The sequence below is a fragment of the Triticum urartu genome, chromosome 4A, assembly GCF_056163025.1.
Source record: "Triticum urartu cultivar PI428250 chromosome 4A, HENAU_Tu73, whole genome shotgun sequence".
Lineage (NCBI taxonomy): Eukaryota > Viridiplantae > Streptophyta > Magnoliopsida > Poales > Poaceae > Triticum > Triticum urartu.
This window is the reverse complement of record NC_141876.1, coordinates 30,108,188-30,124,949: the sequence shown is the minus strand read 5'-3', so window position 1 is coordinate 30,124,949 and position 16,762 is coordinate 30,108,188. Positions and strand designations below refer to the sequence as shown.

At 48.0% G+C, this 16,762-nt stretch overlaps 2 protein-coding genes across 2 annotated transcripts; one reads left to right on the top strand and one right to left on the bottom strand.

Moving 5' to 3' along the window:
- Positions 1–4,542: 4,542 nt before the first annotated feature.
- On the bottom strand, positions 4,543–5,131 carry LOC147974599 (uncharacterized). The gene is made up of 2 exons (XM_087519515.1): positions 4,913–5,131; positions 4,543–4,827 (listed from the first exon to the last, which is right to left on the bottom strand). Exons 1-2 carry the CDS (start codon positions 5,129–5,131, stop codon positions 4,543–4,545), a joined length of 504 nt encoding a protein of 167 aa, XP_087375641.1.
- A 4,429-nt stretch (positions 5,132–9,560) lies between these two features.
- Positions 9,561–15,100, top strand: LOC125550424 (RNA-binding (RRM/RBD/RNP motifs) family protein). The gene is made up of 5 exons (XM_048713417.2): positions 9,561–9,799; positions 13,227–13,330; positions 13,413–13,488; positions 13,583–13,666; positions 14,196–15,100. Exons 1-5 carry the CDS (start codon positions 9,794–9,796, stop codon positions 14,778–14,780), a joined length of 855 nt encoding a protein of 284 aa, XP_048569374.1. The 5' UTR covers positions 9,561–9,793; the 3' UTR covers positions 14,781–15,100.
- The last annotated feature ends 1,662 nt before the right edge of the window (positions 15,101–16,762 follow it).

The window sequence follows — 16,762 nt, the reverse complement described above, 5'->3', positions numbered from 1 at the left end:
CACTACAGCACAATGTCATATTCTGCAATGTCTTAACTATGAAAAATGTCATATCATTCTACTATTATTTAAACTGTCTCTTTATTTGCCAATCTGAAATGGTATAAATTGACAGGACACTAACCATTGATACTTATGAGTTCTTCATCTGCAATCCAGTGGTGTCGTGAAGCTGCCAACTCCTTCACAATGTCATTTCCTGCCATGTCTTGACCTGAACAATACCATATTGTGTTAATGCAAATTTAAACTGTGTCACTTTATTCGTCAGTAAGAAATGTGATGAATTGTCAGCACTGATATTTTTATGTGCAAAACCTGTCATTTGTCTGCTTGTTTATCTTTCAGAGTGAGGAAGATATAAGTGTTGAACAAGCGCAGTCTCATCATCTTGCTCAGCTGCTTGCGCTGCAGCTCCCCAGCAGGGCTAACCTTTCTTGAACTCTATTGAAGTGCTGTCGGTTTTGTATATTATTTTGTCGGCGTGTTTATTTGCACTGGTGGCGATCTTTGATGCCCAGTGTATGTAATCTGCTGTGTGCTTGTGCTTTATTATCATAGTGGCAAACTTTGATGCCCAGTGAATGTAATATGCCGTAATTTCTTTATTGTATAGTATAGGTTTTTTTTCTTATTCACGATGCTGCAGTTATTTTACTGTATATATATCCTGTCTTCGCAGTAAACCGGCCAAACCGTAAAATTACGATACATAATCGGGCCGTCATGCAATCACGATGTAGGTTGGGCCTGAAACGTGTCGATCAGCTCACGGGCCGGCAGCAGCCCGAAATGAACCCCGGCCCATGATTGTGCAAATCAAATCACGAGCTTTTAATAGGCCGAAAAATTGTCTCGGTCCTTGTTTGGCCCAATCAGATATCGGCTGCGAGCAGGCCGGATGCAAACCGGGCTGTAGTTAGGCCCAACTATATGACGGGCTTTTAACAGGCTGCAATTAATATAGGGTCGAAATGTTAAACGGGCCCTTAACATGCCAAAACTAATATCAGGCCGAATTACTAAGTGGGCCTTCAGCAATTGGGCCCAAAAGCATAGTGTCCATTTGACGGGCCGAATCTAATATGGGCCATAATTAGGCCCAAAACCTCTTAAAGGGCCGGACCTGATCTGGGCCGTAATTTGGCCCAGAACATGGTAGGCTTTTAACGGGCCGGATCTCATATGGGCCACTATTAGGCCCGGAGCGTGGCAGATCATTAATAGACCGTATCAAATATGGGCCGACATTTGGCCCAAAATATGGCAGCCAGTTAACGGGCCGGCCTACTATGGTCCTCAAAATCTGGTGGGCCTATAGCTGGGCCGGCCCATTAATGTCGGCGAAATCTCGTGGGCCTTTAGCTGGGCCGGCCCATTATGATCCGCAAGAATTTTGTGGGCCTTTACCTGGGCCGGCCTATTATGGCACACAAAAATCTTGTGGGCCTTTACCTGGGCCAGCCCATTATGGCCCGCGAAATCTTGTGGGTCTTTAGCTGGGCCAGCCCATTATGGTCCGTAAAATCTCGTGGGCCTTTAGCTGGGCCGGCCCATTATGGTCCACAAAATCTTGTGGGCCTTTAGTTGGGCCGGCCCATTTAAACTTGTTGGGTCGTGCCACGTGTCGACGTATCATAGGCGCCTTCTGTCCAGTGAGTGGATGACATCTGTCCCGACAATGAGCCGACACGTGTTTCCTCTAGGCAATGATGATTTTACACGTGGAAAATCCCCATTGGTCGGGGCTGTTAACGGGTTATCGGATCCAAAACCTGACCCGATAGCTTAACGGCGTTCCATTACGGTGGATGCCACGTGTTGGTCACCCTTGATGAAAGCACTTCTGTGACGCGCGATTTATCGTCATGGAAGTGGACACTTCCGTGATGATAATTTTGGTAATGTCATGGAACACTTCTACGACAGCACATGTATGACTATCTTGATTTTGTCAGAAATTTGTCATGGATGTACATGCATGACAAAAAAAGCGACCTACTGTGACAAACACGTATCATCACAGAAGTGTATTTTTTTGTAGTGCAAGAAAAGAAAAAGCACTAAGGTAATTTAACTTGCCTTCAAATAATTTTAGATGAGTTTAGTAGCTGTCAATTAATACATGAATCTACTGCAGGCTGGTACGACACAAGCTGGAAGTGCACCTACTTCTCAACCAGCAGCAAGATCAGCCCCAACTTGTGGAACTGTGATGTCTACTACACAACCTTCTTCTTGTAGACGTTGTTGGGCCTCCAAGTGCAGAGGTTTGTAGGACAGTAGCAAATTTCCCTCAAGTGGATGACCTAAGGTTTATCAATCCGTAGGAGGCGTAGGATGAAGATGGTCTCTCTCAAGCAACCCTGCAACCAAATAACAAAGAGTCTCTTGTGTCCCCAACACACCCAATACAATGATAAATTGTATAGGTGCACTAGTTCGGCGAAGAGATGGCGATACAAGTGCAATATGGATAGTAGATATGGGTATTTGTAATATGAAAGTATAAAAACAGCAAGGTAACTAATGATAAAAGTGAGCGTAAACGCTATTGCAATGCTAGGAAACAAGGCCTAGGGTTCATACTTTCGCTAGTGTAAGTTCCCTCAACAATAATAACATAATTGGATCACATAACTATCCCTAAACATGCAACAAAGAGTCACTCCAAAGTCACTAATAGCGGAGAACAAACAAAGAGATTATGGTAGGGTACGAAACCACCTCAAAGTTATTCTTTCCAATCAATCCGTTGGGCTATTCCTATAAGTGTCACAAACAGCCCTAGAGTTCGTACTAGAATAACACCTTAAGACACAAATCAACGAAAACCCTAATGTCACCTAGATACTCCAATGTCACCTCAAGTATCCGTGGGTATGATTATACGATATGCATCACACAATCTCAGATTCATCTATTCAACCAACACATAGAACCTCAACGAGTGCCCCAAAGTTCCTACCGGAGAATCGCGATGAAAACGTGTGCCAACCCCTATGCATAGGTTCATGGGCGGAACCCGCAAGTTGATCACCAAAACATACATAAAGTGAATCACGTGGTATCCCATTGTCACCATAGATACGCACGGCAAGACATACATCAAGTGTTCTCAAATCTATAAAGACTCAATCCGATAAGATAACTTCAAAGGGGAAACTCAATTCATTATAAGAGAGTAGAGGGGGAGAAAACATCATAGGGTCCAACTATAATAGCAAAGCTCGCGATACATCAAGATCGTATCACCTCAAGAACACGAGAGAGAGAGAGAGATCAAACACATAGCTACTGGTACATACCCTCAGCCCCGAGGGAGAACTACTCCCTCCTCATCATGGAGGGCACTTGGATGATGAAGATGGCCACCGGAGAAGGATTGCCCCCTCCGACAGGGTGCCGGAACGGGTCTAGATTGGTTTTCGGTGGCTACGGAGGCTTCTGGCGGCGGAACTCCCGATCTATTGTGCTCACGGATGTTTTTAGGGTATATGGAGATATATAGGCGGAAGAAGTACGTCAGGGGGGGCACGAGGGGCTCACGAGGGTGGAGGGCGTGCCCAGGGGGTGGGCGCCCCCCTGCCTCGTGACCTCCTCACAGATCCCCCGACGTGCACTCCATGTCTTCTGGGCTTCTTCCTTCCAAAAATGAGTTCCGTGAAGTTTCAGGTCAATTGGACTTCGTTTGGTTTTCCTTTTCTTCGAAACCCTAAAACAGGGTAAAAACAGAAACTGGCACTGGGCTCTGGGTTAATAGGTTAGTCCCAAAAATGATATAAAAGTGTATAATAAAGCCCATAAACATTCAAAACAGTAAATAATATAGCATGGAGCAATCAAAAATTATAGATATGTTGGAGACGTATCAAACTGCTGGAACTGCTTCAAAGTTTAAACCTCCCAGGAAAACAACTCCAACTGCGCAAGCTGGAACATCTGCTAGCAAAAAAAGGATGAAGAGAGCTGCGACATCTTCATTACCAAGCTATAAGTACTTCAATGCTAGTGGCAATGAGTAGAGCATGTCTTCTATGCTAGTGACCATGTAATGAAAACTAGCTTTTGGTGATCATAGATCATTTCCTGTTAGTATGCACTGAACTATGTGCTTGTCATGATCATATATCATTTCCTGTTGCAAACATCTGAATCCTTTTGGTGTTGTTGCAAAGAGGAAGATTATGTCTGAAATGAAAATGCCTGAGATATTTGGTCATTTGTCAACATATCCAGTTTTATGTTGTTGCAAAGATGCTCCTGCCAACATATCATGTCATAAATTGTGTCATTTGTCAACAAAACTATGCTCATTATTCAAGATAGGAAATCAAGCAACAAGGCAAATGCACAAATTGGATGATAATGCCACAATGGCCACATACTTCATTACTAGGATGAACATAGATCAACATATCATACATAGTTCCAGCCACATACTTCATTACTAGGATCAACATAGATCAACATAGTTCCAGCAAAAACTGACACTAACCAACCATTCTCCTTCTCCATACAAGGATCAACCTGACCACATATTCAGTGCACTAGAAATTTCCCTAGCACTAAACCTAGCACAAAGACAGCAAACACAACCAGAATTGTCTTATATTTGGTCTTCACTGCATCTATCTCAGCACTTTTTTCTTTCAAGTGTTCCTGCAGAGCCAGAATCACACTTTCAGTCATTGTTTGCTCTTCAACTGCATCTTCAGTCCTAGCACCCTTCAGTCTCCAAACTTCATCTCTTAAATCTCCAATCAAACCAAAAAAAAACTTGGGCAATGGATCATCATGCCACTCAATAAACCCACAACCACCATTCTATCAAAATGAACACAACGGAATGAATCAGATTAACCGAGCAGTGGCAGAAGAAAGGCACTTGCAGATGGAAAATGGAGCTCACCAGCACATGGACGCAGGCGTAGTACCTCCTGCCGAGGTTCTGCCGGCTCCACGATATCCACCTCGGCGCCTTCCTTGGCGGATTGCAATGGCAGAGCTTCGGCGGCTCGTAATCCATGGCGCCCTCGCGGTATGGAACCAACGACCTTGTCTCAGCCTCCCTCCTTCCGCTAGCTCGACGGAATCCGGGAGCGGAAGATGCCCCTGAGAACCCCGACATCGCACCCTGCCCCCCCCCCCGCCGCCGCCGCACTGCGCCACGCTCAGATCGCTGCCCCCTCGTCTCTGTCGTCGCCGTAAACCTAACAGTGAGGTCAAATCCCCCCTCTCTATCCAAATGCGTGGTCAACACACCCTCTCCATGGCCCACAAGTCAGAATCCTGGTGAAATCCCTGCCACGTCAGCAAATTAGCACTAAAACGGTCTCAGGGTTTAATTTAGACCGGGATTAGTGAGATGAGTGTGCTGATTTCAGGGATTAGGAGTTCAGGGTTCCATTTAGCTTTTCTCTACGAGTTCAGGGTTTGTTTTAGACTTTTTCCAATTACAAAACACATGGAAATATAGATTAACGCGCAGACAAGTTCTTCAAATTAATTTAAGGTGAGGCTAGAGTTTCTCATCATGTGGTGAGATTTGGTGTCAGGTGTTTCAGATTTATTCAATGGTTCACCGATTGACACACTGGTCCTTAGGGGCACATGCGCCAAGACTTTCACACTGTCATCGACAAGGTCAAGCCGGCTCCGTATTTCAATGCCACTTTGACTGTAAAAATTTGAACTGTCGTGATATGAATTATGAAAAACGCCATGCTACTTTACAAATCTTCCATTTCTCCAATTTATAAATTTACAATGAGTATGATAGAAAAGAGAATGACTTGTGATCTAGAAAACCTAAATTGCCATGCTAAACTGTAAAGTTGGCATCCTCTAGATAAAAAATGCCATGAAAAATAGTAATATGGAAATTGCCATGCTACTTTATAAAACTGTCATCTCTCTAATTTTGCCATGCTACTTTATAAAACGGTCATTTCTTGAATTTATAAATTTACCATGACAATAAAAAATGTCATACCAATAATAAAAAATCCGCCATCCTCTTGATAATAAAAACGATATGCCAGCTATAACAAAAATACAGTGCTAAAAAGTAAAAACATAAATTTATAAATGCCATGCTCTAAAAATATCGGAATTGCCATGATACTTTATGAAACTGCAATTTCTCTCATTTTATAAATTTACTATGATATAAAAAAAATGCCATGCCAATGATAATAAAACTACCATCCTCCTACTATACTAATAAATTTTTCCATGTTATTAATATTAAAATTTCATGCTCTTAATAATAAATTTGTCATCCTCCTACTATACTAATAAAGAAATGCCATGTTATTAATATTAAAATGACATGCTCTTAGTAATAAAGCTGCCATCCTTTAATAAGTGAAAATAGGGATTCTTGTTCTTTCAAGAAAGAAAAAAAATCAAGATTTTCAGTTTTTTTTTTCAAATGAAAAACCAAGTTAACTCAGATACATAATGGCGTTTGAGCATGAGTGTTCGCAAGCCCCGCTTCGGCCCAAGTGGCGAGTGTGGATGGTCCTCGTGTAGGAGTTCAAGGATCTTACGGAGCTATTGTTAGTGAAATCAAGGCGAGAGCAGCACACTTCTCCTGTAATTTTATTTTCAAAAGTTAGCTAAATTTGTTGTTTCTTTACCTAGGGATCGTCATGTGTGACTTGACCAGCCTCATGACCAAGTCTGTACCCCACCTTTTGTGGAATTTGAGTAATAAAGTGGCTTTTCCCTCAAAAGAAAAAAAGGAAGGAAGTAAAAAAAGAAACCGTTCATCACGAGAGCCGAGATAGTGAACCACTCTAGAGAGCCGAGATAGCGAACCACTCTAGTGAGCCGACCTGGCACCCGATTCACGCCATGATCCATGCCGCCACATCGCACGGCGGGAAGGGAGTTCACTAGGATCGTTCCCCTGAAGAATTCTATGAGACCAGGTCTTACGCGAGCCCCATCCTGATGAATGACATGTGGCATTCACAAATCACAAAGCATCTCCACCCCCATTTAAAATCAGGGGGGAGAGATTAGATGCTTTGTGATTTATGAATCCCACGTGTCATCTATCAGGATGGGTCTCACCTGCTAACCGTGAGACCTGGTCTCATATAATTTTTTTCCGCTCATGTGCAGGGTTCACCGCACGAATTAATGTGCAGAGCAAATAATAAAGTGACACGTGTTCTGATGGGACCAACTAATAAGGCCTTTTTTTCTAGGAGTTTCCTGATTCTCAATTCTTCTAGACTAGAGACCATGAATCTGATCGTGGCCAAGGCTGCGGCGGCGTGAGGCTGAGGTGATGGTGTGGGCAGCCAAGGCGGGGCCGCGGATGAATACGTCGCGAGGCTGAGGGGCACACAGCTATTAGACTTCGGTCGGAAAAAAGCAGCGATTGGACCATGGTTCCTTACGTAGTGGAGATGGCAGCACTCATGCGTTGAATTCACAGTCCTCGTGCATGGAGGTGAGTTGGAGCGGCGGAGCAGCACGTCCTCCGTCTTGTCCGGCTTCACGCGACGCGGGGAGCTTCATTTGTGTGGCGGCCGGCGGCGGGGGGCGTCGTCGTCAACGGGATGATAGCTAGCTACTCTCTCGAGGAAGCACCCTAGTATTACAAACGTTGATTTCTTAGGATGTAAAGCTTCATGGTCTCTACCCTCAATTAATGGTGGAGTAGAAGATTGAGAACCAGGGAACTGATAGAATAAAAAAAGAGAAATAAAAATGTCTTTTCTGATGGTCCCACTGGAACATGTGTCACTTGATTATTGGCCGTGCATATTAATCCGTGCTATGACCCCTGCACCCGAGGCAAACCCCCCTGACGAGCGGTGGTCGGACAGCATATCCGAGAAATGGAACGTGCAGGTGAGTGCACTGCATCGGAATCGCGACCAAAAGATATGCGTCGTGTGCGGGCACGTAACGTAAAGCGCCGTGCCGTGCCACTCGGCCGGTCCGGGCGATCGTCCTGCCGCGATTACCGCCTGGACGGGAATGGGTCTGGCCCGTTGCCAATGGACTACTCCGGCCGGCCACGTACAGTAGTACATACTACCTTTCTAGCAAAGCAACTTTTATCAAAAGCGATTGGTACGAAGAAGAAAAAGGCATGGAATAATGGCGGCCGGCGTGCCACGCCCGTCTTTTCCCCCTACCGGCCGCCGATCAAGGCAACATGTGCACAAGCCGTGCAAGAACGGGTCGGAGAAACAACTTCTAGTCTAGATTCTAGATTACAACTCAAGTTGGACCCTAGAAAAGAATCGTTCTCGCTGCATTTCGGTCCAGTTCAGCGCGGCACGCGGTAACACTCGCACCCGCGCCGTCGACCCCGTGCGTGTTTTCCCCTGAAAAATGAAAAGAATCTAAGCAGCAGGACCGGCCTCGACTGGCCTTTCTTTGGGCACGTGAGGTGCGTACGGGGAAATTGCGTGCACTGTGCGCCAAAAACGCAATGTTTGGCAGGGCGTCAGATCCAACACAAGCACACTACGCTACAAAACATAACAGATCATCATCAGAGTAATAAAACGAAAGGTAAAAATTCCGGTGACACTCCAACCCCCAATCCTAAATCCCTCATCACGGATCCAGCAAATGGCAAAGCAGCTGAACTGAACGTCCGTGGTGCCACCCGACCCGACCCACCACTGCCGTGCCGCGCCAGCGCCGACACACATCATTTTTACATTACAACTCGAAAACTGTTTTTTCTCCAAACAATATCTCCATATCATCATACTAAAACTATAATCAAGCTAAATTCCAATCTAAGTTCAAAAATATGAGGGATTTCAAGTAAATAATGCGTCGAATCAGAAGCAAGTTTGCAAAAACTAATTGGAGGGATCGAGGGAGCTTACATTTCTCTCTTCGGGGCCATCTTGATCCGCAAAAACGATGAAGAAACGGTGAAGATCTGAGAGGGAGAGTGGAGGAGATGAAAGAGGGAGAGAGGGGCGAGTGGGGAGAAAGAAACTGCCGACAGGGGGAGGGGGGGGGGGGGTGGGGAGATGGGCAGGGGCGCGAGGTCTCGGGCGAAATAACTGCTCGCACCCTATCGCCAGAGGCGCTGGCGGTAGGATTAGACAGCCTACCGCCAGGGGCCGTGAAGATAGGGTGCAACGGAGGGGGACGACGGTCGTCTTCGCGTGCTGATGTGGACTAGTACCCTACCGCCCCCGACGGTAAGAAAAAGGATCAAATCCTGATTTTTTTTCAACCGAGGTCAGATCCTAAATTTGTACTCCCTCCGTTCCGAATTACTTGTCTTAGATTTATCTAGATACATCCGTATCTAGACAAATCCAAAACAAATAATTTGGAACAGACGGAGTATGTCAGAAGGGTCAAAACAAGAAATTTAGCCTCCGATGACACTCCAACCCCCAATCCCAAAGCCCTCCTCACGGATCCAGCAAACGGCAGGCAGCTGAACCGAACGTCCGTGGTGCCACCCGACCCGACCCGACCCAGACCACAAACCCCGTCGTGCGTGCGACCGGCCCACCACCACCACTGCCGCGCCGCGCCAGCGCCGACGCGCGCATCGTTTTTACGTTACAACTCGCCACGAAAGCGAGAGTTGAAAGGAGCAACCGCCCACCCGACTCCTCCTCCCCCGGCCGAGTCCACCCCTCCTCTCCTCTCCTCCCTCCGCCCGCCGACACACGCGCAACGCGCGGCGCCGAACTCACCAGCCCCACCTCACCCTCCTCGTCTCTCTCGCCCCGCCGGCCGACGGATTCCCGGCCACCAAGCTCGCCTCCCGCGAGATCCCGCAGCAATGGAGGTGAGTGCGTGCGTGCGCAATCTCTCTCACGAGTCGCAACTCCCTAGTCTTATCTTCTTCTTCTCCTCCGTTGGTGCTCGCGCGGTGGTCGGGCCGGCCGTCTCTCGTAGTCGTAGCAAAACTCCGGGTTGGATGGAGGCCACGGGAGGCGTCGTCTCCGACGATTTTTGCCCGGCCTGGTCCTCCGGGGACGGCGCGGGAGGCCACGAGGACGAGCATCTCCCCGTCGCCGCTTTCCCGCTAGATTCCGCGCGTTCCTCCCCGAAAAGGCCAGCGGCCCAGCGCAATGCGGGTCAACGGCTCGACGGCGGGTGCGCGCGCCGTCTGCCTGCTCCTCGGTAAGTCCGCCGCAACCGCAATGCCGGCGAGCTCTGGATGCAGAGGGAGCCAGGGGATCCAATCGGCGCTTCGTTCCAAGTTTCTCGCGCTTGCTGGGCAATCCGTTGGTTTCCCCCCGGATTCTTAGGCTCTGAATCCGAACCGGAGCCTCTGATTTTGTTTTCTACGGGTACCGACTTTTCAAGGCCGTGGGTTAGAAACTGGTTGGTAGTAGTTCAGATCTTGAAGAGGAGCCGTTTCTAGTTTCTGTTGGGAATGTCTTTTCTTTAAGATCAGCAGATGATTTGGGCTCCTTTTGGTCAATGAATGCGCTTTCTTCTTTTTTTGCATTTAGGGAAATTAACCACTCCTGGTAACAGGGGAGCTGGCATACATTATTACTTTTGCAGCTCTAATTGTACAACAGCACGATTCCTAATGGTGTGCTGTCAACATTATCTTATTGAGCGTATGATTCTCATTGATTTACGTAGTGCTATCTACTGTATTCTTTCTGACTGAGCTGGTTGAACAACTTTATTTCTAATATGTCCTAGTATGTGACCTACATACTAGATACAAAAGGTGCAAATGACATCTATTTATATTTATAGTTCCTGGAATTACATTTTTAGCTAAAGTTTAGCATGTGGTCTCCTGTTAATAATTGATCGTGACACCTCTGGGACTGCATTAGACTGCTCATTTTCATCTATCATACAAAGTTTGTTTAATACTCCCTCCGTTTCTAAATATAAGTCCTTTTAGAGATTCCAATACTGCCTACATACAAAGCAAAATGAGTGAATCTACACTCTAAAATACGTCTATATACATCCGAATGTAGTCCGTATTGAAATATCTAAAAAGGCTTAGATTTAGAAATTAGAAACGGAGGGAGCAAATCCAAATAGAAATGTGACTTTTGAGTTCAATTTCTTCTCTCTTAATAATTGACTGTGGCACCTGGGAATACATTACACTGCTCATTTTCATTTATCATACAACATTTGTTTAGTATATGCCAAATGGAAATGTAACGTTTTTTGAGTTAAATGTCTTCTCTCTTCTGTATAGTTCAAAAAGGATATTTATTACCCAGTTGATGTTCCTGGGTCCTGACAGCTATGTGCTATCTACATTGCCATGTTCGTGTATCTAATCCATTCTCTCTAATGTTGTCCCACAATTCATACTTATGTTGTTGGTTTGAGTCATTTAACATTTCTTCAGAATGAGATTGTTCTGTAAACGCTGGAAAGTTTGGGTTTCAGGAATGCTAAACTGTGTCGACTCCTTATCCAAAAATATACAATTACTACAATCGTGCATCTTATCTCCTCCCCTGTGCTAAAGTAGCACTAGTGTCTCATGAGCAAACCCCCGACCCCCGAGCCGCTCCCGCGAGCGTCCTCGGGGGAAACCCTAGCGCGCCGCCCCTCGTCCTCCCTCGTCGATCTCTTCCCCCGCCGCCATCGTACAACGCCGCCGGGCAAAGTCCGGCCGGCGTTGGTGGCGGCGGGGATCTTGCCCCTCTCCTCGCGGTTGGCGTCCGGCGCGGCGCGAGATGGCGCTGGGCTGGGCGGGGCCCAGCGGCGTGGCGGAGGGCGTGCTGGGTGGCGGCGCCCCTGCCTGGCGGCGGTGCAGCTGCGGCTTGGGGCCCCTCCAACGCACGGCGGCTGCGGCTTCTCTGGCGGCGACGCAAGTTATCCCGGCGGCGGCTTGGCGGCGTGGCGCGGCGGACCTCCGGCGATGACTCGGCGGCGGGCTGGAGGGCTAGGCACCGTCCAGTGGTGCTGCCTCCGCGGCGGTTGCGGTTTGGGGCCCTTGACCCCGATCCGATCTGGATCTAGTGGTGCTTGGGTCTGGGCCATGGCCATGGCGGCCGGCGAGGCATGGTGTTCGTCGGGGCTTGTCGCCCTCTAGGCACCATGGGGGTGCCGGCGGTGACGCGTGCCCGGCGTGGTGACGCTGGTGGACGTGGTGGTCATCTTCCCGAGATGGCCGGCCAGAGGCTTGGTGATCGGATCTCGAGATCCATCATCTTGTCCCGGCTGCGAGTAGGGGAGACATGGTTGCCGGTGAAAACCGAGCCGACGGCAGGCGATGGCGGAGTTCTCGCCGTTACCTTGATGGAGGCATCGTCGTGTAACTACTGTCGACCCACTCGTGCTGCTCCGGGGGAAACCCTAGGATCTGGTGTTCCAGATCGGACGATGGCGGCACTGTGATGTCGTTTCTCTCTTGGGAGCATCGTTTGTGGAGCAGCGTTGGAAGTCAGAGGCAGGAGGTGGAGCGGCTTCGTCTTGCACGGAGCTTCGGTGGTGATGTCAAGTCATGCCTGACTGACAGGTGCTACGCTTTGTCATGCCTGGTCGGCAGGTGCTACGCATGACAGATCTTCCAAGGACTTCAAGCTGTGTCGTCTGGTGATACCTGGCAGCATAGCGCTGAGGTGTATCAGTGGCGACCGCGACGTGCTCAGCTGTTTGCGCGCAGGGAGGAGGTGCCGTTTGGCGCCGTGGTGGCGTCGACGATAGCTAGACCGAGCAAGGTTGATGCATCAGTACAGTTTTGAAGATGGAGCGGTGGCAGTTGGCGGCGGCGGCCTTTGAGAGCACGCCGGATCAGTGTGTGCCCCAGACCCGACAAGAGGCTAGGTTGGGGTCTTAGGTCTTAGATGTTAGGCTTGGCTGCGATGTCTGTTTGGTATTAGGCCCAGGCTATCTGCGCCCCTTCATCAACTGGATAGGTATAGCGACAGTTTGTTGCTTAGACGGCGGCTTTAGTCTTACTTTTGTATGATTTTGTAAGGTCTTGTGAGAATAATTAATAAAGTGGCCGTATGCATCTCGCCCAAATGCAGAGGCCGGGGGTCATCCTCCTTTTCTAAAAAAAAAAGCACTAGTGTCTCATATACCATTTGTTCATTTTCGGTAGATGTAAAATCACTACAGTCCAACCTCCCCTGTGCTAAAGCAGCACTAGCAATATCCCATTTGTTCATTTTCGGTAGATGTAAAATCACTACAGTCCATCTTATCACCTCCCCTGTGCTAAAGTAGCACTAGCAATATCCCATTTGCTCATCATTGATATTCTGTTGCAGGTGAGGACAGTAAAAGTTGGCAATATTTCATTGAGTGCCTCAAAAAGGGAGATCACAGAGTTCTTTTCTTTCTCTGGTGATATAGAATATGTTGAAATGCAAAGGTAAGTCATCATTACTTATTGTGTGCTTGTTTTCAATGGAGCAGAAGAGTGTTTCTTAAATATTTGCTCGTGTTTTCATCAGTGAAACTGATTGGTCACAACTTGCATACGTCACATTTAAGGACTCACAAGGAGCAGACACTGCTGTGCTTCTCTCAGTACGTTCGAGCTCCTGAAACTTATTACCTGGTGATATTTCATCTCACTGCTCTTTGGGGATTTGGCTTATAATCATGGATCGCTAATCTACAGGGAGCAACGATTGTTGATCTTTCTGTCATCATAACTCCAGTTGAGAACTATCAGTTGCCTCCTGAAGCCCACAAACAATTACCGGTAAGAATGTTTTAACTGCATGACCATTATTTTGAGTTGTATTAAACTGGAAAGAACTTACTTTCAGGCCTGGGAGTTTTAGTCTCTGAAACTGAAAAGGAACTAGGTGAATATTACAACTGTTTTAAATCAAGAATATGGTGCATTTTTTTAATAGCACTTAATTTGTGGTAGAAATAGTATTTCTTTTTCCTGCTCTTACTGTTTAATGGCTTTCTATAGACGTGGTTTCCTCTCTGGAGCAGCATTTTTTTAGTTTAGCAATTCAAAAGTAAAATATTGTAGTATTAACTTCCACCAACATTGTTTCAGTTTCTCACCATGATAAGAACATTTCTATGTCAATGAGGAGAGAAATAAAGAGACCGCATGGATTTTCTCTCAAATCAGTCTCCTGCAACTGCAGTTAGCTTAACCTCATTTTATGTTCATTTTCTTTACAAAATTATTTAGTTACTATCCTGACTACTTTTAATATGCTTTGATATTCCACTCTTCTGAATTTTCGTGCATGTCCTTGTGGGTGCAGGGAGAGAATTCTCCCTCTGCTGAATCTGCAGTCAGGAAGGCGGAGGATGTTGTGAGCAGCATGATGGCCAAGGGTTTTGTCCTCAGCAAGGACGCACTCAACATGGCAAGGTCTTTCGACGAGCGTCACAACATCATGTCCACCGCCACCGCCACTGTCGTGTCTCTAGATCACCAGTACGGCCTGAGCGAGAAGATCAGCCTGGGCCGGGCGGTCGTCGGCAGCAAGGTCAAGGAGGTGGACGAGCGGTACCAGGTGTCGGAGCTCACAAGGTCCGCCCTGGCCGCTGCCGAGCAGAAGGCCAGTGTCGCAGGCTCGGCTCTCATGGGCAACCAGTACGTCTCAGCCGGCGCCTCCTGGCTTACCAGCGCGTTCGGCATGGTGACCAAAGCGGCGGGCGACATGGGCTCCATGGCCAAGGACAAGGTCGACAAGGCCGAGGAGGAGAGGAAGGCCATCATGTGGGAAGAGAGGAACGGGCTGGTGAGCGAGTACGCGAAGATCCATCTGGACGAGCACTCCTCGTGGGAGCCTGCGGTTCTTCCCGTGGAATCGATGGACGAGCAGAAGCTCCAGGCCGTGTGACGATGAGATCTGAACAAACGGAACGGTAGCCGCTTCGACTGGTGTGTGTCATTCGTTGATTGTTACTTGTTGGATATATACAGAGATCCTTTTTTTCGCCGCTGCGCTGGAGCAAAAACAGGGTGTTGTCTGTCTATCGGCGCCTACAGTGTGATGTAAATTTTAGAGTGATGCGCTTGTGTTCCTGTCAGCTTTGTTATACCGCTAGAGCCACTGAAAGGGTTTTTTTCTTCTTGTTTTCTGCTACCATAGAATGCAACTCTACTCGTTGGATGTAATTTACCTGACGCTGTGGGAATTGAAGTTGCTTTTTCTGTTCACCCCTCTTGTAATTTGAGAACTTAATTCCAGTGTTAGCTGCTAAAATGCTTGGAAAGGACCGAGGATGTGTTGAAGATATGTGTGCTGCGTTAGAGCAACTCTAGCAGAGTGGTCATATCGCATATGAAGGATGCCGGGCCTGTGCGCAAACACAGAATCGCCCAAAGGCTGTCTACATTTCTTTGTCATATCATTCAGTGTAAACACAGAATCGCCCAAACGCTGTCTACATTTTTTTGTCATATCATTCATTTCCGTAGGGACAATTTAAGCTCAGTTTAATCTAATCCAATGCCACCCGTAGCTAGTGGAGCCGCCGGATCCCCCGGGAAGCGGTGGTTCGCCCACAATCGCTAGATCCGTCGCCGCTTGCCGCAAGGGAGGTTCGCACCTGTTGCGGTACACTTCGAGCCTGTGTTTGGGGCAAGAGGTTCCGCTCTGCCGCCAAGTTCGGCCAATAGGTTGCGTGGTATTGCCCCGGACGGTGGAGGAGATGGGAGGGGGAAGGGGGAAGGTAGCGAGTAAGGCTTTGGTGATGGGGACGCCTCGCCGCCAGGCTTTTATAGCCGAGGCTGAAGCCATTCGAACCGCCGCCCCGGGAATCGGAGGCCACAGTGCGGCGTGACTGCCAGAGGCCAGTCATTGGAACTCTGTCCCACTAATGGATGGGTGGTTATTCGTCACCATGGCTCGACGGTGGTTATCTGTGCACGGTGGTTCGTGTACCTGGCCCGCACAACTTCAAATCTCGACCGTGACATGGGGAGGAAGAAGCTGAAACTTTTCTCCCACGTTGACGGTTGGATTTGGAGCGAGTTCCGTAACCTCCCAGCCTCGAAATTTAGAGGTTGCGATGCGAGCTCATTCATGGAGCAACCTCCTTACAATGTACTCTCTCTGTAAACTAATATAAAAGCGTTCGTTTAGATCACTACTTTAGTGATCTAAAACGCTTTTATATTAGTTTATGAAGGGAGTATCGATTATGAGCCACATGGCCTCTGCTAGAGTGTCATTTTGTGCACAAATCATCATCTAACGAAAAAGGGTTTCCCGCTTTGTATTACAAAGCAACCAACCGATACAACCGACAAAAGGGGCTAGGGCGGAAACATCACAAACACGCCCAAAAAAAGGAAAGAGAAAAAAAGAAAAGAAACAAATGCCGATAACGGCGGATCAACAAAAACGACAAAGCCTCGTGACCGCTGTGTCCACCGGATATCACCCACCAAGCTCCGAGACTTCGAAGTGCCGGTACCCAACAACACCTTCAAGAAGGGACGCGACGATGACGACGCTGCTGCCAAGGGTTTCCCCCGGTACACGGCGAGGAGATAGGAAGGGTAGCCCTGACGCCCTCCAAGAAGGTCCGGCGGCACCCTCAGGCGCCACCGCGTCGGTGTCGGCCAAGCCAACAAAGATTTCTTCCGATCCCAGCCTCTACCTCAGGCACTCTGGAGCTCGCCACCAGACCGACCACCACCCTGCGCCAACACGAACACGAAGCTTCCCACGCTGTCTCACCACAGCACCGCGAAGATAGTCTGCACAACGGAGAAGAGGAGCCGGGACTAGGACAACAACACCATCGGCATACGGGAGGGCCCCACCTCCACCGTTCACGACGGTAGCTGACCGGACGCCATGACAGGAGCCTA

What these genes read in the sequence shown, in the direction of transcription:
- LOC147974599 (XM_087519515.1), bottom strand. Translation starts at nt 5,131, where the DNA reads ATGTCGGGGTTCTCAGGGGCATCTTCCGCTCCCGGATTCCGTCGAGCT. An exon ending in ACGCCTGCGTCCATGTGCTG is followed by an intron (nt 4,828 to 4,912) that starts GTGAGCTCCATT and finishes TCATTTTGATAG; the next exon opens with AATGGTGGTTGTGGGTTTAT.
- LOC125550424 (XM_048713417.2), top strand. An exon ending in GAATATGTTGAAATGCAAAG is followed by an intron (nt 13,331 to 13,412) that starts GTAAGTCATCAT and finishes TGTTTTCATCAG; the next exon opens with TGAAACTGATTGGTCACAAC. An exon ending in ACACTGCTGTGCTTCTCTCA is followed by an intron (nt 13,489 to 13,582) that starts GTACGTTCGAGC and finishes GCTAATCTACAG; the next exon opens with GGAGCAACGATTGTTGATCT.